We start from the raw sequence: 25,590 nt of genomic DNA, 5'->3' as shown, positions 1-25,590 counted from the left end.
ATGGGATCTGTCATGGGACAGCTGTTAAAAGGAACAAACTTTTCATATAAATAGGAGAATATTTCTTCTTGCCTTTATTAGCTTCTCTTTCTTTAATGATCTATTATGGGTGGATTGCTATTGACTTTAATCCTCAGCCCTTGCCCAGGTGTTTTTCACATTTCCTGTGAGAATTGGTAGAACCATAACTGCATCCAGAGTTCATCTGTACCAGGGCAGAGCAGGAGGAGAATCCCACATTCCTCTTTCCTGTATTTCCAAGTAGAAATTGTTTGTATGTTGGATTAATCACTAAAAGTTACAGACATGTCAGCAAAGTCACCGTTTGATTTACTGCTGCTGATTTTGCATCATCCTGAAAGGTCAGAGCATGTCCCATATTACAGGCTTTATTTGTAAGCCTGGCAGCAACAAAAGCGTTATTTTTTCTTGTGAGGAAATCTGTTGCAAATCTTTAAACCAAGAGCCCTGGAATCCCCCCGTACTCTGGGTGGCGACTTTGGTGGGTTTTTATTCATTTCTCTACCTGAAAGCTCTGCATTTGAGCTCTCACATTACACTGAACAGAGCAGGAAAGAGAGAGGCTGAATTAGCAAGGCACAGACTGAGAGACGAGGGGTGCAAAACAAAGCTCTGAAATAGCACAACTTAGGCAACATCTTTAAAAGCTGAAGTGCATTTTACATTTATGTGGTTGATCATTCTGAGGCTAGTTCTTAGCCTGTATTCATCCAGCCACATCTTTATTATAATAAAGAAAATGTCTTGCTTGCTTTTAGATATTACTTTCCTCTGGACTAGCTAATTCCACTTTCCTGATGTGTCATCAGGGCTTTCTCATATACATTCTTTATATACATAGGTATATAATTAACCTGTGTTTAGGGGGTCAAAATGAGAATATTGCCTACTTTTTAAGATCTAGGTTTACTGGTTGCTGTTGTAACTTTATTAATTGGCCCTGCAAGCTTAGAAATTACTTCTTTTAATCTTGATTTTCTGGTTCACGGGGGGAGGTGTGAGAGCCACTGGGAAGGAGAGACTTACAAACAAGTGGCAGAAGGTTGCCATTGAGGTAAAAAGACCTTCACAGCAGAGGATGACTTTATTTTTAGCAGCTCTGAATAATGAGAAGAAATTATTATCTTCTTCAATTAGATATCTGTTCCCATTAGTTTCTTTCAGCATTTTCATTTGTAGGAAGGGGCAGATTGGAGGCAGAAGGTTTTCACCTTTCTTGCCTGCTTGAGAGGAAATTATTTATCAGTCTATAAAGCATAACAAGCTGGAGCAGCTGGAACAATGTCAGGAACTACTCACACCCTGAGAAAATGTGTGATGGATAAAAGTAAAACCAAGTTAACTCAGGGTATGTCAGGGAAAGTAAGAGAAAAGACTTTGCTGCTGCCCTAAGCCCCATAACAGTGCTGTGCTACCTTTGGTGCTCCTTGAACACGCACACTTTCTTCTGGTGAAGTTAATAAGCTGAGATTTTCTGTAGCTTTAGCAGAAGCTCAAGAACTTGTCACTCGAAAGGAAAGGCCCTCATTTTGATCTGTAAGTATTGTTACTTCTTTCCATTATTTTCATCTCCCTCTTCCCCTCCAAAAAAAAAAAAAAAAGGAAAAAAAGACTTCTGCAGTGTGCCAGTGAAAAGGTTTGGGTTTAGGCTGAGAAATTTTTTTTTTAACTAGTTGAATAATTTTTTTTTTCTGAAAGTAAAGAAAAAAACCCTGTGTTTTTTATACTTTCATTTAACTACCTGGAACTAATATAATCAGAGTGGTATATTGTGTATATTTTAACACACACGCCACATGTCATAAATACAACTCGACCCACATTATTTTACTACTTTGGGAAGCAGGAGATTGGAGCTTTGTGTTTTCCTGGATTAGAAAAGTAGCTGTGATTCCCCATGATAGCAGACCCTCTCAGAAGAATTTCTGTGTGTGGAGTATTTCCCCAAATGGAGTAAACAGTTTTAAGCAACTTTCTATTAAACATGGCAGGCATTTGGCTGACACAGCTTTGTGTTGACAGATGCCTTTGTGTCTCTTTGTGATGGAGAGAAGACAGATGTTCTCCTTGGCATTTAAGAAAGCTGTTGCTTAGCAAAATAAAATGTAAAATTAGACTGAACAGTGCAGCAGTGAGCAGAGAAACTGGCAGGACTACAAACCTGATTGTAAGATTGAAAGAGTTTCATGTGACTGAAGTAGCTCTTGCTGGAAGTCAGTAACTGCTTTGTCATTATGTAAAATTAGCCTATGGGAAAAGAAATTCTGTTTTTTCCAGCTCTGTTACAATATAAACTCATGCCAGTGAATATCCATGTAAGACTAATCCTATGCCAACCATTCTCAGCAGGCAGGAATGTCACTGGGTATTGATGCTGAAGCGATACAGCAGTTAGCAGCTGTAAACCCCTCAGTCTGTGCATTCTTGTCTGATGGATTGGGCTCCTGATGGTGTCACAAGGGAGAATATGAGATTTTCTTATGGGTGGCTGTAGGATGGGGACAGAGCCTGCCTTCAGCAGGACCCCATCCACTCTGAGCACCAGAGGAAGGAGCAGCCCAAGAGGAGCCTGCACTGGGAATGGTCTGGTGTTTGGTGTGTTTGGCCCTGGTCCCACTGTCTCTGCAGGGTGGGTACATTGCAGAGAGGTCGACCTGGAGAGCTCTCATTTCTCTTTGAGCTGGGTTCTGTCCATGTTAAATGTAAACCCTGTATGGAGACTTTATGATGGTCTCAATGGAGCACTTGGTTCCCCTCATCAGTGCCTCAGAGCTGGTCTAGTGGGAGCTGTGTCTCCTCAGTCAGTGTTTACTGGTGTGGAAGCTCCTGAGGAGCTTTCCACCTCTCATCCACCTCTGGAGACATGTAGTGCTGTTGCCTTATGTGTGTGACAGGAGAGCACCAAGGGAACACAGGAGAGCCTTGTCTGAAGAACAAGGCAGCTGCTGTGGGGCTGTATATAACTGCAGCTTAAAAAAAATTGTCTCTCTTGGCTGCCTTATACCCAAGAAATACACTTGAGAGAGCTGTTACACAGAGAGGGGTAGAATGTTCCCATGGAAGGAGAGGTTAAAAATTATTAAATTAGTATAGTTTCTATCATGAGGCCTTCAGGGATAAAATGTGTTTCAACAAACCACATAATCTGGCTGTGAAAAAACTGTCTGCTAAGGGAAGAGAGCTGGAGCCACGGTGTGTAACATACTTAGGTCTGTACCCCTGCCAGATGAGACAGGAAGATGCAGAGTGGTTTCCTATTTCATTGTTCCTCAAGAAGGATCTAAAGATATTGTGAATGTTCCCCTCAGCCAAGCCCAAGTGAGCCAGTTCTGGTGAGTGCAGCTCTTGCTCAAATAACATTGAAAATACTTGGGATCTGTTTTGCCAGGGTACCACGTTAAGCAACTTGACACGCTGAAGGACATTTCTGCATCTCTTCTCCACTGAGCACTTTGGCCTTGCTGGAACAGCTGTTCTCACCCCCAGCAGTGTCTCAGCCCTGGGAGTGTTCCCCCACTGCAGTAACAGTTCAGCTGTGATTTGGGAAGCAGCTCCTCACTGGTGCAGTTCCAGCCCCAGTCCGTGATGGTGAGCTGGTTACAGCTGCGAGTTCTGTGCATGTGCCAGTGTGAAATCTGACAGTCGGTTATCCTGGGATAAGTGCAGCTGATTTAGGGGCAGCTGCAGCAATTCCCTGCTGAGCTCCCTGCAGCCATCTGACTCTAGAGTGCCCTCATCCAGTGCAGACCCCACCGAGAGCAACTCTGAGCTTGGTACCATCAATGAACTCCCTTTGCTGTTGTGTGTGGTTTTAGTTTGAGAGGACATAAACATTGTGCAAGGTCCCTTCCACCCCGCTGGGCAAGCCCAGTCCATGGATAGGTCAGTGGTCACTTAGTTATCAGTGACACCACTCACTGAGGACACAGAGACATTGTGCCCAGGTATATGGTACATACATAATTATGTTCTGTTGGGTCACACCAGCACTGGCTATCTCTCTGGCCTCTGGATATATTTGTATGCAAAGGTAATTTTCACAACCAATCCATTTTGAAATGCACAGAGAGGGCACTCACTGAACTCTGCACAGAGATCCCAGCTCAATCCCAAGGGTATTTGTGATCAGGTCCATTTTCTAAAATTAAAATTGTGGCTAAAATTAAATTAGCAAAAATATGTGTATTTGTAAGGGTGAGATTACAAAGGCACAGCTGGAAGTTGCCTCTCGTTTAGCTCCTATAAAAAAGCCATTACAAATACTGTGGGACTTAATGAAATGTGTGTATATGGTCTGGTTGTGTGTGTATGGCCTAGTTTCTCCTGGCCATGGTGCCACCCTCCTGTGCAGAATTACTGCTTAGTAATTAGAAATATCATGTGGTAGGAAAAAAAATTAGTTTTCTTCCTTTTACCATGTAGAAAATGGAACACATTGTAAGTTACTGACCTGAAAAATAGTGATGCTCTTTGGCATGTCCCATGGACCTCCCCAAATCTTTGATGCAGGGATGACTTTTTCCTGAAAGGAAACCAGCTCCCCTTGAAAAGCAGACTGTGAGGCTTGCGGGGCATGTTGTCCTTGGCCTCCCTCCCACACACCCTCACAACATGGATTTAGGCCTCTTTCCACAAGAGGGATGTGTTTCAGGTGTGTTAAACAAATCATTCTGGAAGTGGTCTCGTGGAATCTCCCCCACCCCAAGCCCAGCCATTGGACAGCCAAGCCAGACCTGCTGTGTTTCCAAACCATTCAGGCCCCACTGCTCAAACAGGAACTTTGTGTCTTGTTACTTTTAGGGGCTCCTTTTTTAATTTTGGAACCCCCTCTCATGCATTCAGTGTTGAAAAGCCCTCTGCAGGCTGGTTCACCAAGCTTTCTCAAACTCAGGTAATTAGAACACTTGTTTTTAAGGATTAACCATCTTCAGTTGATGAATGAATGATGTGCCATTAGAATGCACCTTACCTGGAACACAAGATGGTGGATGTTGACATTTGAAATACAGTTGTCTTCTCCCTGTTCTCTAGGTAACACTTGAAGAAGTTGAGGGACAAATGAAATGGAAGAAAATCAAGACATTGGTTATTTTATGAATGAGGCAGAAATGCAGGACCAGCTGGTGTTTTCCAAACCAGTCCCTTTTCAGGAGCAGCTGCTGGTGAGCTCCTCTAGGCCCAGCACAGCTGCTGGGGGAGCAACAGATTCTTTTTGTTGCTGAAAAGATTTTTTTTCTTGACAAAGTCTTGTAGAGACCCCCCCGCCAAGCCTCAGGTGAGGCTGTGGCAGCCCCTGTGGTGGGGTCACCGTCCTGAACAAGGTGGGTTCATTGGAAGGAGACCGGGACATGACCAGAGGCTTGTTTCTGCTTCCAGCTCCAGAGGCACAGACACCAATTTCCTCTCTTGCCAAGCAATACAGAGGCATAGGAACACACCTGTGATTTAAGAGCACTTTATTGTTCTTTAAGGCTACTTTTAAGTACAAAAAAAAAAGATGGCCTGCCAAACCTTTTTTTTTTTCCAGGTGAAACAAGGCCACAAAAGAATGGTATATTACAGATTTACAAACACAGAGAGAATTGTTTAAACTGAACTGTAGATAACCTGGCTCTGTGAAGAAACTTCACCACGTCTCATGATGGTGAGTTCAGTTTAGTGTCCTTCCACCTCCCCCCAACCCTTTGGCTTTCGTGACATTGTTGTGTCCAATAATATATGTTTTACTGGACATTGCACATTAAATCTTTATTGCCCTCAAATCCATTTACCTATCTCAGATAAGTAAATGTAATGTTGTAAAACAGCTATTATTGAAAATATTAGCTTTAAAAACATTATCTTACTTGTGTTTACAAAGAAATATAGGAGTCACATTTTCCACAGAGTCGATCTACAGTATTAGTATTGACTGTTATACTGCTCAGTAGCCTCTAGCAATAACAAATGAGTGGCTATTAATGCTAATGCAGTGTCCTCATAGAATAACTGTGTTCCTGCACTTTTACTGTATTACAGACAAATCTACAACAAAAAAAAAAAGATCAACTTTTTTCTCCAACCAAAAAAAAAAAATAAATGAATGATTACAATAAAGGAAAGGGAAAAATTAAATAGCTACATATCATTAACAAATTAATTGTTCCTCAAAAAATACCTACAAATTTCTCTGTACATTCTTTACGCACAGCGTAACGATGGTCTTAAAGTTACCTATATAAAAAAGTGTTCTTTTAACAATCTTCCTACAGAGAGTAGGGTACTGAATGCCAAAGCAAGGAAGCGTTGACTAACCAGTAAGATGGTAGTGAAATGTGTAAAACTGGGGGCTTAGATGTTGGGGTTTTTTTATATTTTTTTTTTTTTAAAGAAAACTGAGCAGCCACCTTCTCACCAAGAGTAAGATCCAATCTCCCGATCTCTTTCTACCCTGCACCCTTTCCAAATTAAATAGCTTAACTTTAAAAAAAAAAAAAGGCATAAAATAAAAGCCACAGTGGACCCAATACTGTAACACAGTCCATAATACATCACGTGTAGTTCATCTTCCAACTAGTTCTCATTTTCTACACTGAACCAATCGTTTCAGGTAACCCAGCATAAAAAAAAAGCCCTAGTTGCAACTGTATTGGGAAGATGGAATGTACAGGGGAGAGCAGTTACACTTAACAAGAAAAAGAGAAGCTGTTAGCGCTAGCACAGCTGTGGTTTCATGCCTGCCTCTACTACCTAATTTCTAGTTAGTAGCTATTAATATAGCAAATGATAATAAATGCAGTAATACCTGTATAAAGTCTCTACTGGAGGAATGTTTGCTGCAACTTGGCATCGGTTTAGGAATAGGCTTAAGAAAAAGGGAAAAAAAAAGGCAGAAAGAAAGATCATATGTCACAAACTGTAACAATCTGTTGTCCAGCCAAGATCCGTAACAGTAGCAGTTCCTGCAGCTAGTTAAGGGTAGATTACACAGACTTGGTTTTAGGAAGCAAATCCCTGTGAAGCAGCAGTGCTGCAGACAGGAAGGGTCGCTGGACCTGCGCAGAGCTCAGCATCCTGTGCCAGCAGCCACCAGCTCCAAGGGTGGCACAAGGCCTGTCCTGAGGCTGCCCTCGATGCTGGCTGCTACTAAAGTGAATATCAAATACAAATACCATAGAGTACAACTGTACCAGCAGTAAGTATATCTAGGATTGTTACTGACAAAAATAAACTAGTTCTGAAGAAAAGCTAATAAGTATTATGATTCTTACTGTCTATACATTAATAGATACCAGCTATTTTTCATAAAACATGCATCGTTAAGCACTATGGAACCCTCCAACCTCAGCTCTAGTCTAACAAACTGCAGTGTTTAGGAAAAAATGCCCGTGTTCTGTAAATTATGCAGTCCAGTTGCAAGCACTAAGCACCTGAAATCTAAAGAGAGAAAGACCTATAACCTGTATGAGACTTCCCCTTCCAAAGCTGTTTTGCTTTAAGAAAAATCAAACTGATAGAAATGTCATCCTTAAACCCTTTCTTCAGCAGTTTGCCCTCAAAATATTAGCCTCTTCCAGAAAGTTGCTGTGCAACTTCAGTCCTCCTCCAATAGTGCAAATCATACATAACAGTTCTTTTCAAGTATATACATACAAAATTACTTCACAGAGGGAAAAAAAAAAAGCAATGTAAGCAAACCAGACAAATTCTAGTCTTAAGAAGCTAAGAAAAGCAAAAAGGACTGGGGTCAACCAACTAAGTGTAATGGCTTTTGTGGATTAGCGTGCATTATTTTCTTAAGGGGCAGCAGATTTGCATCAGAGGTTTCTTTGGTAATTGAGGCAGGAAAAAAGGATGCTACATCATATGAATCTTTATGAAATAGTTCCTGCTATTGTCTTTAAGGGCACCCTTTCACAAAAAAAAAAAGTGAGTACACAATAACGTGTTGAAAACTAACCTCTCCTCCCCCAACACTATCTAAGCACTGTTCAAAGCTCAGTCAAACCATGCAAATTGACAAAGGGAACGGTCCTCTCCTCAGGAGACCACGGAGGGTGAGTGATTATGATTGACCATGTGGGAGGAAGGGGAAGACTGGCCCCGCCGCGACGCCGACTCGGGGCTGCTGGAGACTCCGTCCTTGGCAGCCTTGATCTGCAGCCACGTGTCCCCGAGTGCTTTGGCAAAGTGGTCATCGACCGAGCCCGTGATGGAAACCGAGTTTGCCACTGGCTCAGGCTCCTTGTAGTTCTTGCCGAGGCTCCGGCGGAAGTGCTCCTCCACCACCGGGTCACAGGCAGTGGTGGCTGTGGGGAAAGGAGGCACGGGACGTGTTAGAACCCTGGCACCGAGTGCTGGATCCACAACCCAGATTTTCTCCTGTATTTCCATCACAAAACACAGAATGGTTTGGGTAGGGAGAGACCTTAAAGCTAATCCCGTGGGCAGGGACACCTTCCACACGACCAGGTTGATCCAAGCCCTGTCCAGCCTGGTCTTGGACATTTCCAGGGATGGGGCAGCCACAGCTTCTCTGGGCAACCTGTGCCAGGGGTCTCACCACCCTCACAGGGAAGAATTTCTTTCCAATATCCAACCTAAATCTACCCTCCTTGAACTTAAGGCCACTTGTCCTGTCACTACAAGCCCTCATGAAAAGCCCCTGTCTCAGCATGAAGCCAGGTTTCCTTACATCATTAGGGGACTGTTAGTGAATGGGATGGGGAATAAGAAATGAAAATGAAAAAAAGTAAAAATGGAGTTAAGTATTTTTGCATTTCTGTGACCTGCAACAGGTAAGCATTTTATATATAATTATATTCTCCCTCAGCCTACTAATAGCTACAGCCGCAATTCTTTGGAAACCCTCTCCCCAAACAATAACATAGAATTTATCTTTAGGCTTAAACAGAATTGAAGATGTAAATGGTTTTTAAAATGACGTCCCAGTCAGGTGTGAGGCACCCTCATTCTAAATTATGTGCCAAGAGCTGACCTCAGGGTTTCATCTTACTTCACACGCTTGTGCTCAGAGCAGTCAGGAAACTAAATGAAATCATTACTTTTGCACTGGGTGCATTAAACTGATGTAATACTATTAAAAAAGGAACAAAGAACCTGAAAAGACAGTTTTGTACAGTAATTCCTCAGACTAAATGTGAGAGAGCTGCAGTTTTACATTTTAGAAACAGTATCTGTGTCTAAATGAGAATTATCTTTCAAAAAGCACTTGGAACTGTCGGGATCCATGGCACTGGCATCTGTGCTACAGCAAGGCTTGACTGATCCCAAAATAAACATGAGTGTCATGCATAAACCTCTTCACCTGACAGGAGACAAATCTTTTCTGGAAACATTTACCCTTCTTCCCAAGCCCATGTAAGTGCAGCTGAGGTCTCCTGCAGCTCTCCTGAGACCAGTAACACCAGTTTGTGAGAAAACTTGTAACAGCTGAGGTCCCTATTGACTGACTTGATCAAGAGTCTAAGGGTCTCCTTCAGCTTCTAATTCTAATTCTAGTTAACACTTCAGCTTCTAAATCTAGTTATCAACAATACGCTGAGCTTTACAAAATCAAAAAAATACTGCTACTAATAAGACTAATACCCTACTATAGACTTCTAGGTTCCTGCCTACATCACACTGGTATTGTTCCATGGACACATCCAGGTTGATGAAGCCCCACTGCCGTGACCTTTCAGCAATGCTGTGTGTTAAAGCTCTGCCTCAGCAGGTAAAGGACTTGACATGAAAGGGCTGTGCTTCCCCTGGGCTTTCCCACTCTGCAGTGGGAGAGATGAACAGAAACGGCCCCAGGTTTCCCAGCAAGTATTGCCTGAACAGATTTCATGAAAAGTACGAATTGCATAGAAGGCAGAAAGTTAAAACTTCCTGCTTGGGTTGCTGTAGCAACTACCCTCCAAAGCTTTTTGTGTTATCCATGCAGAGCTGGGTGGAGGGTATGGGCTTTGGAAGAGTATTTGTAGCTGCAGGAAAGATTTTTGTGACTGCAGCTGAATAGTAAGAGTTTACTGGCTATTGAAAGACTGGGGAAACTACAGCTCCTAAAATATGGTTCCATAGTTGGATCTGCTGGCCCTGGCTGCTGTTTGTCAGATGGACTAAAATAAACATAATGACTTATTTGTCTGTGTGGGGTGTTTTTTTTAAAGCAGCTTTTCAAAACAAGAAGAAAGAGTACCTCTCTCCCCCCCTTACTTTGAATTGCTAATACATCAGTGCCTGCACAGCTAAGGTTGGTGAGCCCATTCTGTTCTCCTGGAATTCTGCTGAGGCCGTGGGGAGTTTGGAGATGTCACTTACTGCTGGAGGGTCTCCTGTAGGCAGGCCCGGAGCCGCAGCCGCTGTGGGCGATGGGGCAGTGGGAGAGGCTGCAGTTGCGGTTGTTGGCAGAAGCACAGGTGATGACAGAGGGACGGTTCTGGGGGGAACAGATAGGAAAGCTGTCACTCACTCGGGCCATCAGCCCCAGCCACAGTAGCACCAATTAAACTCATGAGCTATCCGATTCAACAAAGCACATTAAACCCCCAAATATTCAGCTTTAAAAAAAAAAATAAAAAAATCCACACTTAAAATTCAAAAATTCCACCATTATGGAAATAAAGTGGTGAGCAGCCACACAGAAAAAGGGCAGTGTGAAAGCGAATCATTACAAGCATTAAAATGATTTTACAGTGACTGTTTCAACCTCACAGACATTCCATATGCAGCACTAAATGTCAAATGTCAACACATTAAATGTATGTTTCATCCTACAGCCACACATCTGTGTCATTCCAGGACTCAGAAGGGCTTTGCAGATTTTACAAGTATTTGTCATCTTGGTGTTACCCAAGTTTTTCATTCAGAAGTTGAGTTTTCCTAGCTCTAATTCTGTATTCTACACTGCAGACACAAAGCAGTAATGTATAATTTGAAGAGCTCCTGAGCCAGTCTTGACCACAAATACTTTCCTGTTGTAATTAATCTGCTCTCCAGCACTACTTAATTAACATAATCTTTTTTCATTCTCAACACATGCAAATTTCCCAAAATCTATATTACATCATCATAGCTCTGCCATCTATACTTTGTACAAAGTGTAAACATAAAATACTCTTTTTATAGTTGTTTACTATGTAAATGTTACATTGAAACAAGGCCTTGGGAAAAGAAATGTCCCAGTTTCTCCAGGTGGCTGAAGGGAAAGAACACAGGCATTGGAATAGATTTGCTTTGCATCTTTGGTATATTTTCTGATACAAAGAGTCCATTATACTCAATGCAAGTTAATTGTTAAGTTTTCCAAAAAAATTAACAGAATTGATGTAATTTAACTTCTTGTCCATTTTACAAATCTGTGAAGCAAACCCACAAAAATCACTGCATTACCCTGACACAAGGTCACTGGGGAAGAAGGGAGTTCTCCTTGTTCGGTGGTTCTTTAGGTAGAGTAAGAGCAAGACCAGTGAAGTCTCGCTCTTACCAGTAAAGAGCAAGATCTGTAAAGTAAAAGAGCTGAGCTTTTCAGGGAGGTTTAACATCATTTTGCAGGACACAACAGGAATTTTACACAACAGGCTAGCTACGTCTCACTGCACTGACAACAAAGGAAAAAAAGTAAATAAAAGAAAGAAAGAATTTGATTTTTTTGTAAGCATTTCACATGTGGAAGTATTTATTTTCTATGGAGGCCAAGATGTACCTCTTCGAAGCGTTTTTTTGAGAAGGGTATGTATGCTAATCTTTTCAAAAGAGTATTTTGGACATGGAAGAGGTGGGAAGTAGAGACAGACAGGTAATAATGTCTCAGGAATCCATGTGCCAACACCACGAAGGATCCAAGAGGCAGGATAAGGCATCTTAGAGAGTCCCCTGCTGTGGCTGTGTGTGTGTACAGAGCACTGAGCAGAATACAGGCACTTGTATGAAAATACTGAGGTAAATTGAGAATTTAGTAGCAGTCAGTACAACGGAATACGGAATAACGCTGCCCTGTTGAATATAAGAAGGAAATTTTTCCCCACCTGTTTATTAGAAACAGAGTAAGATGAAATCCCGTTCAACATGTTAAGGTGAAAAAAACCCCACAAAACTGAACAATGAATCATCAACCTAAGGTTTCTTTTTATCACTAGACTTTTTATTTTGGATGATTTCTCTTCCGTGATCTTAGCAAGGTCTTACCTCAACATCCTATTTTCCCAAGAAAAATGACTGTAATCTAATTCAGACCATCAAAGATAACAGGAGAGAGGAATCCAGTACTGGGCAGCAGGAATCAGCCCAGTCAGACAGAATGTCAGTGGTGCAGCTGCTGAGCAGGGACACAGCAGTAATGCTGTCAAAGGGCACTGGTGTTGTCACTGGAGCCTGTCCCTTCTCCTCTGTCATCACTGATAACCAAGAGCAAGGAACAGCCGACCTGCACTGAACAGGAGCTCTGCAAGCTACTGCCAAGGGGTGTGAGAAAGCAGCAGTGCAAAGTCGGGGTTTGGCACAGCAAAATGTAAGGGACTCGCGTACACAGCCAACATCTGTGGAAGTCCACAGGGGATGGGAAGTTGATGGCTCCAGTGAAAAGCACGTGAAAAACCATCTACTCCACATGTTCACCCTTTGCAGGGTATCATTGCAGGAGGGAAGGAAGGAAGGATGGATTTGGGTACATGGGCCAGTTTCATTTCTCAGTGCTGCAGCTCATCACAACTCAATTCTCTTGCTTGGTCTCTCCACTTGTAAGAGGGATCGAAGTTTGTCTGACACGTAACTGTTCTTGTAGAACCTGCATAGGCTCATCTTCAGCACTTCTGAAGCAAAACAAGTGCAATGTGCAAGAAAGTCAAAAAACAACCAACCAACAAAAAAACCCCTCCAACAACCACTTCGGCATATGGAAATAAAGTATAAAATAATCAAAAACAATTACTTGGCTTTAGGAGAAGTCGTTATGACTTAGTGACACAACATTGCTCTGAACAATGCAGCTTTTGGCTGGCTAAAACAACTAAGATCATTCCAGCTTCTTTCACCTGGAACATTTTCCCTTATGCCCTTTTTGTCCTGCACCCGTTTTTCAGCAGTCCTGGTGGGAGAGAGCTGGGACAGAGGGGAGGGGAGCACACATGGATCACCAAGAGGGGCACAGATGATACCCTCTATCTGCAAATTGCATCAGTCATTGCTTAGCAGGTACTGGGACTTCACTGAACCACACACTTTGCATTCCCAATTAAAACACATGCATCAGGGAAAGCAGAAAGGCCAAGAAATCTGTGACAGATACGTTTACACATCGTAAATATATTTACATACATGTGATATATTCACATTACACACGAGGAGCTGTGACATTCACTGCGTGTTTTTAAAATACATTTTGCCTGAGGAATAGTATCTCCTATCTATTGTAATTCACAAAACATTCTGCTTATACCTGGGAGTCCTCACTGTGTCCACAGCCAGCACTCTCCACCCACACAGCTCCTGCCAGCCCATACCTGCTGCCGTTCCACAGAAGTCAGTGTTGGTGTGATGCTGACTGTCCTGGTTGCATCCATGCTGGTTTTGGTCAGTGCTAGAGGTTGATCCATGCTCAAGCTTGGGATTGAGGCATACATGTGATTGGCATGAAGGCTCATTGTCGGGGCAGCTGCCCTCTCGATGGGGCTGCGACTCCTCTCCCGGTGCTCCTTCCGGTAATCCCCGTTGGAAGTCTTGTTTCTAAGGCAGGAAAGAAAAAAGGCCTTACTGTTGTTCCGAGCTCTTCTGAGATAATATAATAATGGCCAGTCTTCGTGAACGAAGATTTGGGGAAAGGTCTTTTACCTTTCCAGCCTGCGCAATGGATTTTTTAGGTGAGACACAGCCTGCGCTGAACTGAGCCCACCCTTTAATCCTAAGGTTCATCTGCCGGGGCCAAGCAAGCTTGGACAATGGCAGTGAAGTCCTCAGGACGTAGGTTTGTTTAGAGTGACCTTCTCATAGATGGATGGCCACACAGGGCTAACGGGCTCCATCTGCCCGGGGGACTGGGAATCGAACCTGGGTCGCAGCGGTGAGAGTCCTGCATGCTAACCACTAGGCCAACAGGGGTCCCTCTTCTGAGATATGCAACATTAAATCCCTGTAAGAAACACCAGGAAATGCACTTTGCTTGGGCTGTGGGAGGTGTAGAATCAATCCCTCAGCAAGGTACCCCTGGTCTAGCCAGCCTCCTCCCTGCAAAGAGAAGCCAATCATCCACATTTGCAAGCTCTGGCAGCCAGCATTTTTCTTCACCATAGAATTTCTTCAGATATTCATTCAGATGCACCGAGTTAAAGTGACAACTTTTTTAAGATCAGACACCTCCTCATTTAACATACTATTTATCCCACTCCCTCTTCTTACACTGCAATATTTGCTGCTGAAGCCCAAGGAAAGTTTATTTTACTGAAAAGACACAGTTGATATCAGCAAAAATGCAGTGAGTCAAGGCAGGAAGCAAAATCTTCAGAGCAGAAAACGAAGGAAAAGCAAACTACACTGCACTTACCTCAGAATCATTTAATTACAACTGCTCTTTCAAAAAAGTAATTTCAAACTACTCCTGAAAAGTAAATCCCAGTAGATGTGCTCACATAATTAGCCTATCATTTATTGCAATGGAAATAAAGCTGGGGTTGTATCTAGGGATGAGAGACTTCAGTTTCCATACAGCAATATAATTGTCATTAAAGGCAAACCAGTGACTCAAGGGAAAGGTACTTCAGGCATTACCCAGGGAAGTGTGGGTATCACTGGCAGTCTGGAGAGTACCACTGTTGTAAGAGTTCACACACTTGCAGGGACTGGTCACTGAGTTTCAAACTGCAAACTCCATCGGTCCTTCCCATAGGAAGGCACCAGAGGAGAAAGTTGACTTTGTGGAAAATAAAACCTGTCTTCAGAAGATTCTTGAAGTACTAATGAAGTGTCCTATGTGTCCTGTGTATAAGTGGGTAAAATCCAAAGTGGTTTTCCCCCCATTTTTTAAAGCATATCACAGCAAATTAATATGCAGGAGCAACCTTTAAAAATGCTGATGAATATTAGGCAGAGAGAGAAAAGGAATCAATTCAATACTGAAGTTACAAGTTCAAAAAGCTAATGCCTGTTTCAATATCTGAGGAAGTGTCTCCAAAAGGAAGGCTGAGGGGAAAAAAGCCCTGCCAGTCGAGGGAAATAAGGAACCCCTAAAACACCCAAACAGGGTGTGGGGATGTCCCATGGTGATCCTGCCCTGGATCCTGGCCAGTCCTAAATCTTTTAGCCTCACCAGCATCCTGTGGCCAGGGATTCCACAGTCCAAACTACATACTTTGTTAGTACCTTTTCTTCACGGGTTCTTTTTGTTTCTTTTTAACCTAAAATCTGTCTTGGTCTGCTCTTGCCTTGATTCTTGTATTAGGAGAGAGACAAAGCCATTGCTCCCTGCTCATCATCTTCATGCCACTCCCAAGTTCATCTCTGTTCAACAACTTTTTTCCCCAATGTAATACTTTATTCAAATAAAACCTGTTCCCATATCTTTGTGGCCCCTCTCAGGTAAGAGCTAGAAAAGTGATCATCTTTCTAGGGATGAGGATCCAGATCTCTGCTGTGTTGAGAAACTTCTCACAATTCTTCAGTGCTATTGTTGAGTTTGCTTAAGAGTCATGTGGTTGTACAGAAATCTGCTATTGCTGCCTGAATCAAATTTCATTTATCATGGTAAAGATAGGGTTAATATGATGTCAGGCAACCAGTGACTTGAGAACCTCAGGACACAGCCCTCAAGCAGATTCCCCTGGCATGCTTAGGAGGGAGCAGCCAACAGCTTAACAATACGATTTGTAACCCTTTGGATCCCCCTGCTCTGCCCCCCCATCTTTTTCAACTAATTACAAATTAGCAGCTGCAGGTCAGCAGAATCAACCATCAGATCTAGCCTCGAAGGTCTCACAGCTGCTGCTCAAGATGGTCCCTGAACACCCTGTGTTTCCCAAACCTCTCTGCAGGCTGCATTTGGACAGCATAAAGCAGCTCAAATCCACCAGGAATCGCTCTCCCAGCCTCGGGCCTGTTTCAATTCCACTGCTCTGCAGGAGCAGCACTCAGCAGGAAAGTTTGGAATTGCAGCGCTCGGAGCTAATGACTGATGCAAATGTGAGTTAATGGCAGCGCCAGGGACTATATTTAACATACAGTAGCCTCCTCTTGAATTACAGTAGGGAAACAGCTCCTGGACACAACCAAACCCTCCTGCCCCACCCCAAGGAAGCAAGTGGGGAACTTCAGAAATAGCACAACAGCCATGAGATATCCTGGGAAACAGCAACACGAAAAGCCATGGCAAAAATCACTGTTTAAATGAAGGCTGTGTAGGGATGGCTTGTTCTCCGTGCTGCAATGAAGAATCTCTGGTGGCTGCAAGCCAAATTCTTACTTTTCAACAAAATATTATCTGGTCTACTACAATTTAAATGACCATTTGGAGGCTGCAAAACCACCTACAGCTCCAGCACATTCCTACTTTTCACTCCTTCAAAGAAAAGAATAATCTCTGTTCAGAATTTTTCTGTTTTAATAAGCACAAGTTGATTTTCAAGGGAAAAATTTAGTTTCCTCCACCAAAAATACTCGTAAAATGAGTCAAAAAATGTAGCTACACCAGTTTTTTGAGGGTTTTGTCTTATAACTCACTTTTCAACAATTTAGTGCTGCATTTACTGGGGGGTGGGGCTGTCAAGTGACCAGTGATTGTTCGAACAAACTTACTGAAATTCCCAATCAAAATACATTTTTCATTTTACACAACAGCACCTATTTCACTCATCCTCACTTTAAACAAAAAGTCACAGCCCTAAATAGGGGTGAACTGGTAGTTTTGCTGCCCCCAAAACACCCAAACCAACAAAAAAACAAACGAAAACCCCAATTCTTAACAAAAACCAAAACACAAAATACCCAACAACACTTTCCTGCAAAGATTTTTGGAAGGGACCAAGAAGGACAATGGGATCAGCCTGATGCCAGGAACAAGCACAGCAGGCAGACTTTCCCTAAAGACACCTAAAATTATTGAGTTATCTCAGCAGGCCACACCCCAGCCCTGTCTGTAGGCAAATAATGCCCTCTTCCTAAATTAGAACAACTCCTCTTCTGGCCAGGGAACTGTTTTATACTCCACTCTTCAAAGATCCTCTCCTCAATTCATCTACCTTCAACTATATAGTCTTTGCAAAAAAAAGAAAAATACCTGAAGCTTCTACTTCCACATCAGATATTATTTTTTCTGAGCCCAGCTGGAAATGTTACAGTGCTGTGTAGGACAGTAACATGATAGCTCTGCCCTTGTGAAAATACACCAGCACTTGTTAGTCCCTCCTATTTAAATATAAACAGCAAATCCTACAGATATCTGACTCCACTTGTAAGACAATTGTACTTAAAATTACTTACAGGGTATTCATCAATTTCCCATTATTAAATAATTTTAGTTTAAAATGACACTTTAGAAATAATTTTCTATTAGAAATGGAAATTTGTTACTATTTCAAAATTATTATTATTATTGACAGAAGTCATTCTTGTTTTGCTATTAGACACTTTATCTGAGGGGGCATCAAAACTGCAAGTGTGTGAAGATAATTACATTTCACTGAAGTCCATTAGCTCAAACATTCCACATGCACTGAACAAGGAGAGAGTCATCTCTTAGGTCAAACATAAGGGCAGAAAATTACAAAGAAGGATTTCTGACCAAGTTTGAAAAAGAACTTAAAAATATATACCACAAATAAATCTAGCTGTCTAAACAGCTTTGCCATCCCCAGACTCCACTTCATCTTAAAAACCAGCATATGCAACCCTGGACTCCATGTGCAGTGGGGGAGATCCCAGTGCAACTCTACTGGTTTAAAAAATAGCAATTTCCATGGTGAGACCATCAGTCATATCCACCACCCTTCCTCCCTGCTAACACAGGTAACTCCAGCTACTCGCAGGTTTATTTTAGCAAAATTACAATTCCAACCTAAAATTAATTTCTCCAACACTTGAAAAGCAGACAATTGTTTCCCATGTTGCTTCCCAATGAATCATAAGCCAGACTCCAGCACTTACCAAGCATCATGTGCTTGGGTGGATGTCATACCAAAACCACACACATCCTGACTGGAATTCTGCTGCAGTCTGGTTCTAAAGAAATTTCTACTGAAAGCAATGCTCCAGCCCTCCTCAGAACCAGCTCAAAGGTGCTCAAATGTATTGTTTGCATTTTTTGCTGCAGACCCTTTAGCCACGGCTGTTCTGTTCGCTGGCACAAGAGTGGGGGTAATTCACACTCTGCTACAGGAACAAGAGAACTCTGCCAGCTGCTTAAGGAAAAGGGAAAAAAGAGGCCCAGTGAAGGGGACAGTTTTGCTTGCGCTCACTTCCAGCCTGCAGATCCTTAAGGAACAGTTGCCAAAAGCATTACTGTACCTCCAAGAGAAGAAATCACACTCTCTTTGGCAGAACCAGAGCTCTGACTTGAAATGGTTGCACAGAGGAGTGTGTTGCACAAGGAACAACTATGTAAAATGCTTTCTTTACACAAACACAATGCATAATATTGCTTAGGAGCAAACTTCCATTTGTGTAACAAGTCAAACATGATTTAAATATTTTTAGCATCTTTATAATATTTGTTTTCTAACATCTTTTACTGTCTTTATTCGCAAACTCTGAAGTCTGAAAGAGGACAGCTGCTTTTGTTAAAGACTACTTAAGGATTTATAATCCACTGATACTTAATATCTGCTCCACATGATGAGGATCATTTCCTGTGAAAGTATCTACTTTTATCTACATTACTGTGAGATGGGAAAACTAGAATTTAAGATGGTATTTCAAAATACAATGATGTATATGCATATGCATAAGGAAAAATCCGGAGTGTTCTTTACTCAGATTTTTTTAAGCAAGCTGAATTGACTTAAAAAAACCCCCAACAACCCAAATAAAACCTGAAAGTAATATCAGTTTGCTCTGTCAGCCAATTATCTGAAGTATTTATAACATGAAAAAATACCCTAAACAGCCCAATGCCCTCTCCAAACCACATCTCTGAATGACTGTCATCTAAATATATAACCCTTTCCCATCCCACTTTATTAACTTTATGCTTCGCAGTTCCTTCAAGTAGCCTTTTCCTTTTATGGCTGAGTACTCCATTCCAAAAAGCCTTCAAAGAGGCAACTTGCAGAGATCATTGTCTTTGCAGGAATCACTCCTGCCACAGAACCTGGACACACGATAGGGTTTCCCAAGAAAGTTAATGAATGTCCTCCCTTTTTTTGCCACTGCTGATATTTTAACATTATTTGTACAGTATCTCCATCCCTGCAGGAAACCTGGCCAAACTAAAGCTCATGTTTTTGTACCAACACACAGGTCAAGCTGGCAACTGCTCTCCTGGGAAGGCCTTTCTGGAAGCAGCACTGGAGCATCCATGTCTCCTGCTCTAGTCCTGCTGGGGCCAGCTGGCTACGGAGAGCTCTGTCACAGGTCTGGCCTGGCCTGGAACATCCTCCAGCCCTTTGCCCATCCCAGTGTGGTTTAAACAAGGACAGAAACAAGCGGCTGAGCCTTCACTTTCTGCCTCAGGCTACAAACAACTCCTGAGAGCCACCCAGGATTTCAAGCACTGCCTCGAAGCTTCTCCGGCCACCAATAATTAAAGTTAACTCCTCCCATAAAAGAGCTTTTTGTTCTTTTGAATTTTTAACTTGAGCACCAGTCCCAGTCTGGGAAATTAAACATCATATTTATACAAGTTCTCTCAGAGTCCAAATCACACATGCACCAACCACACCAATTTTCCCTCCTCTGTAGTTGGAATTCTGCAGTTCTTTCCCTTAAAAAGTTTCAATTAATGATATTTTTTTTCAGCTTAGTGCTACAGCTAATGGAAAGACCTTTGAAATGAGAAGTCTAAACCATTGAAAATACTCTAAAAAATAGGATAATCTTACATATAAACAAACATAGGTCAGACTTTCTATATTTATCCTCATCAAAACAGGATTTTCAGAGATATAATCTCAGACAAGATTGTCACTTACAAATGGAATCAACAAGGAGGACAGATTTCACAGTAATCAATAATAAGCTGTGAAATGCATAAAGGAGTGTCCCATTACTGCCTGCACCAAGCACAAATTTTCAGATAGAGATGAGCTTCTCTTCCTGAAAGCTTAATACTCACAAGTATGAAAGAATGCAAGAGAACGACATGATGTAAGAACTCAGTCCAAAGCCAAACCCACAAAACTGAAATCTAAATCAAATGTACAGTAAAATCAATCAGCACAACCTCAGATCCTACTTATTTTCTCACAGGAATTTTTTCTTTAATATTTGGCCATCTTTGCTCCAACACTCATAGGATTGTTTTAAAAGGTAGCACTGGTTTCTTCATAACAGTAATCACTCATTCCATCCATAAGTAAAATGCTGGGATTCATTAAATGAAAAGTTACATCACTGCTGGAACACATGTACATATACAATGCAGAAACACTGACAAAGTTACCTCACTGCAATGGGTACAGGCTGCAGGTCACCTGTAATTCAACCTTCAAAAAAAAGGGAGAAAAAATTGCCCACTAATCTCTCTGCTCTGCAGTGCTACTGCCTGTTTGCTCAACTCCAAACCTACTCCAGCTCCTGCATTTAGGTTCTCATTTTGCTGGGTACACCTGATGGCTCATTCTAAAGTTCCATAATTTTTGGAAGAAATTAAACTATACCTGAGATGCAAACAACAAAATTTTAACACATAGTAAATATCCAGAAAAATTCTGAAATGGTAAGGGATGTCATTAATTTGGCTGAGGCAGCAGTAAATATGAATTAGCCTGTTAGGAAAATTACATAAATTTTAACAATCATTAATTGTTCAAAAAGTGGTACTAGAACAACAGAAAGTTCCAGCATTTCAGTATTACCACAGTAACAAGTGTCCAGGTATAACTGGTTATTGCAGTAAGCTTAAAAAATTTCCTAAAATGTACAGTGATTTCTGGAATATAAACATAATCCCATTTCACATCTTCAAAGTTTGCTTTAACTCATTCGAGGTAGGAACAAACAGCTGAGTACAGCTGCCATCAGCTCTGACTTAGTTTTCAAGGATTGAGGACAAAAAGTATTCATCCCTTAGTCAAAGAGGTCCTCTAACCTGCAAGGGGGTATCTTTGGCTTCCCTCTCCCAACTCTGCCAAGGAACAGCACAGTTCTTGGGAAAGAGACAGGACAAGTAACTAACCTTTGAGATTTATCTGAATCAGCCACCTCTCCGTAACTCCCTCCTGAAAGAACAACAGTAGCTTCAGTTGCCTTTGGAAAATCCTGCACAATGCACTAGAAAAATGCATAACAGAAGAACTATTTCTGCCAACTGGAAGAACAAAAGACAGAAGAAGCGAACATTTGGGAAGCTGAGAAAGGCACTGCAGAGGATGTGGTCTGTCTTTGTGAGATGCTGCTACTGCAGTTCAGAGAGCACTTTTTTGGAAGGTAGTTTCAGTAAAAGTGAAAAACTCAGACATATCAAAGCGTGCCAGAAACTCAATCCTACAGCTGCCAGTCAGGACCCACAACTAAGATTTCATTTCTAGCTCAAAAGTAAACTCTACGGAAGTCACCATAGTAGCGGGGTACTTGGTGGCACAATAACCTTATTCTGAGACAGTCAAACAAAGCTGGTGAAGCAGAGGGAGTCTGTCAATGCTCACTTCTGGAGAGCAAGGCAGGGTAACGCAGATATTGGGATCAACAGAACAGAATCTAGAAAGGCAAGTCACTGCTGCAAGGGTAACTAAAAGTGTCTGTGCAGAAATCTGAACTGTTTCAAGTCCATAAGGCACTTTGAATGCCTGGAGAGGAGAACTTCCAGAAAAGCAAATGATAAAAAAATGAGGTTAAAGAGACACTCCAAACTTTCCCTAAAGTTTCTAACAAGCAGGAAGGAAATCTGACAGCCCAGGGAAAGAGCAAAGAGGCTTCCATGCAAACAGCTGGAAGGTCAGAGGGGTTACTGTAAAAATTCAGAGACAGTTGTAAAGGGATTCATTTGTACCCACTGCATTGCCCACCCAAACACCTCTGGCAGACATTTCCTCCTACATTCTACCAATTCATGAGCTGGGTCACATGCAGCTTTTATAATTCAGCCATATTAACATCCTTTTGAAGTTCAACTTGGCACACGCAACAAACCTTTTATACCAAGTCACTGGAAAATACCGTAAAAACTATTTATGGTCACACAGAGAATACCACAGGCCAAGGGCAGAGAAAGGCTGCAACAGAAAATACAGCAGTGGGTCATGTCCCAGTGCAGCAAGATCAGCCACATACATGTGTGCTCAATACTGCCAGGGCGCATCAGTCTGTTCTGAAGGCTCTAGGAAAACTCAGTGGTGAAGCTGTGCAGGACTGCCAGAGGAAATAAAAAATGGCAGTCACATTTTCTTAGAGGATTCACTGGGCTGCTCCTCACAATATGTTCTACTTTTTTTTATTTGGAAAAAATATTTTTGTTCATCACTCAAACAATGCCTGTCATGGAATTGTTTTTGTAAAAGTGAGCACCAGGTTAAGTCAATCTGTGAATCCCTAATTCTCACCAGTTTACGGGATTTTACTTGGTTACATCATCTAAAAGATGAATCAAGTGAAAACCTTACAGTAGAGGAGCATATGAAAATTTTTTTTCAAAGAGATGATGTGGGAAGTAAAAGATACCAACAACGTGAGAATGGCAGGTTTATTTATTAAGAGTTTTAACAACACAACCCAATCTCTGAAAATAAGGTCACAGTGCTGGAATTAACTGTGCCAAATTTCCAGCTTCAGTGGGTCTTATGAGAAAGAGGGAAAAGGGTCTGGATCCTTAAAGCTTATGAATTGTGGTCTCTATCCATCAGATACACACTATAACATTAGCTGATGTGCAGCAGGAAAAGCAGAGAAAGCACAATAATTCACTTTCATACAGAAATTTCAATACCTCTCAAAGAACCCCCAGGCTCTTCAGGCCTTTAGAGTGAGAACAGTGTATAAATAAGTGGTTTTAAAAAATTAGATTTTTTTCACAGGTTGTTTTATAAAAGGAGTAATCATTTCATTAGAAGTTTATTGAAACTCTTTGTAATTGCTAATAAAGTCTGAATTACCAAAACCTCTAGAAGCACTATAAACACAGTAACAGCTTCATTGTATATTGCACAACTATTCTTACCAATATAGTTGCCATAGGTTTGAAAAGAAACGTTGGAATCTGTTTCTCCCGGGCTGGGGGTGGGGGCAGCGTGGGGAGGGCGGGAAGTCCTTTGTTCGGGGTCTTTTCAGGATTTGGTCCGGGACCGGACTGAGCAGGAGCCCGGTTTTTGGCCGTCTCCTCCTCTTTTCCTGAGAGGAAGTTTTTCCCCACGGGACACCTCGCGGAGGACAACTGAGAGAGAGAGACACCGACCCATCTCAGAGGGAGGTATTCTGCTTTCGGGACTGCCTGTGGGAAAAGGACTTTTTTTTTTCATTTCTGACTGTCAGCACACGTGGCTGTGAGCAGGTTTGAACTGCCGGGACAGTCCTGCATGCCACCCCCCTCCCCGGGTTGCCGCGGGTTTCTCCCCCCCCACCTGGGGATTTGGGACTTTGTTTCGTTTCTTCTGAAAGTTTTTGATTGCACCATTTGTTGTTTAATCAGATTTTGTTAGTGCAAAGCTGTTTCTTTTCCTTTTCCAAGGACAATAGTAAAACAAAGACAATAGTAAAACAAATCCTTTGAAAAGCTGATAACCAAAGCAACCCCAGCAGCAGTTGCATGTTTAGAGGGCACTTCTGCAGCTCAGGCGCCCGAGTTACCCATCACACTCTGCAATCAACAGTATCCTCTCACTGCAGCTTCTGGTTTAAAGGAGATTTTAGTTAAAAAAGCAAACCACAAGCAAAAATGTTTGGGGATTTTCCTCCCTTTCCTCCCCTCTGCCCCCTTTTAAAGTATTGGTTTGTGAATAATGAAAGTTAGTGATTAAAAGTGTGACTAAGAGATTCATGAAGCATCGTTCAGGCAGCACAATGTCAGCGATGTCAGTCATGTTCACACGGCTCACACACATATGGTACAAATTACTTGGACAGACAAGGACTGGAAAAGCAGGACTGCGACAGGAACAGCGGAATCGACCATAACGTGACTGCACTGTGCGACTCTGTTCCTTAGGGAGCACAGCACATGTGTACCACCTCAAACACAACATGCAGCAGTAACTGGAGCACGCCAAGTTCCCCCCAGATGCTCTGAAGGCTGTTCCCATGGCTTACCAAACCCACCCCTCTCCTTCCTCACCAGGTATCCTGCGCTCTGGTCAGTAAACCAGGCGTATCCCATCCCCTGCACACATGGTCCCACAGGTACAGCTGCTGCTGTTATGGGCACATCCTGCCGTGCTTCGGGAACATTTACATTGGGAATGAGGAGCTGCAGTTCGTGTACAGCACCAGTGCAGTTAGGTAAGAAACGCAGAGGCAGCTCAGCGTGAGCTGAGTGGTACGGACACGGGATCCACCCACACAGGGATCCACCCACACTGGATCCATCCACATGGGTGTACACCCACACAGGTGTCCACCCACCGTAGGATTTATCCACATGGGGGTCCATCCACACCAGGACCCATCCACACGGGATCCATCCACATAAGTGTCCACGCTCACGGTATCCACGCACACGGCACCCATTCACACCAGGGTCCATCCATAATGGTGCCCAGCCACACAGGACCCATCTACACCGGATCCATCCACACTGGATCCGATTCAGCACCACAGCGCGTGGATCCCAGCAGCATTCTCTCCCCACTGGGAGAAGTGGTCCCGTCATTGAGGTCAAACCCTCCAGACTGCAACGGCAGCGAAGCCCTTTTATTTCCCTCCTCGCTTTCTTTCGAGATAAACCTTAAACGCAGCCCAGCCTTGGCCCAGTGCAGGGCAGGGTCCCCCTGGACTCCGGGCATCGCCCCCGGCGCAGGACATGACCCCCGGCCCGCCCGTCCTGTTGCCATAAGAGTCCCCCGGGAGCGGCCCGGTATCCGACGGGAGATCCATCAGCTCCCTTCCCCAGATCATGTTCGGGAATCACAGTCGTTTGTTCAGCCAGATCCGCTGAAAGGAGTTAAACCCGCTGGGCTGTGCCTGCCGCCCTCCAGCACCGGCACTGCCAGCCCGGGGAACAAAACTACTGATTGGACTAGAAATTCATGTAACGTTTTATTCCAAATCTTACCCTCACAGAGTCATTGTCTATAGCAACAGTGTCCACAACATTCTAATTCTCAAGAGCGCAACTTTCTAGTAAAAGGCACATCTGTCAAACTGCAGGAAACATCTGGGAAAATGGTTAGATAGAAAGAAGTGAGATTAAGCCTTTGTTTCCATGGGGTTGGGATATACATTTAGAATACGCTTGCAAAGGTTCTTTTCTTGCCTCTTGCTTAGATATCAGGCTTTTGGATTGATGCTGAATTTCACCCC

At 42.7% G+C, this 25,590-nt stretch overlaps 1 protein-coding gene across 2 annotated transcripts in view; it reads right to left on the bottom strand.

Annotated features, from left to right (window-relative positions):
* Positions 1 to 5,462: 5,462 nt before the first annotated feature.
* Positions 5,463 to 25,590, bottom strand: part of VGLL4 (vestigial like family member 4) — an 83,970-nt gene continuing 63,842 nt past the window's right edge. For both annotated transcript variants that reach the window (XM_027703120.1, XM_027703119.1), the window contains 3 exons: positions 13,506 to 13,728; positions 10,327 to 10,444; positions 5,463 to 8,309 (listed from right to left, as the gene is read on the bottom strand). In XM_027703120.1, coding sequence (XP_027558921.1) covers positions 8,041 to 8,309; positions 10,327 to 10,444; positions 13,506 to 13,728 — 610 coding nt within the window. In that variant the 3' untranslated portion in view covers positions 5,463 to 8,040. The remainder of the gene's footprint in view (positions 8,310 to 10,326; positions 10,445 to 13,505; positions 13,729 to 25,590) is intronic.

This window comes from Neopelma chrysocephalum, unplaced genomic scaffold (genome assembly GCF_003984885.1).
Source record: "Neopelma chrysocephalum unplaced genomic scaffold, ASM398488v2 Primary Assembly neopelma1_209, whole genome shotgun sequence".
NCBI lineage: Eukaryota > Metazoa > Chordata > Aves > Passeriformes > Pipridae > Neopelma > Neopelma chrysocephalum.
This window is presented reverse-complemented; position numbering and strand designations above follow the sequence as displayed.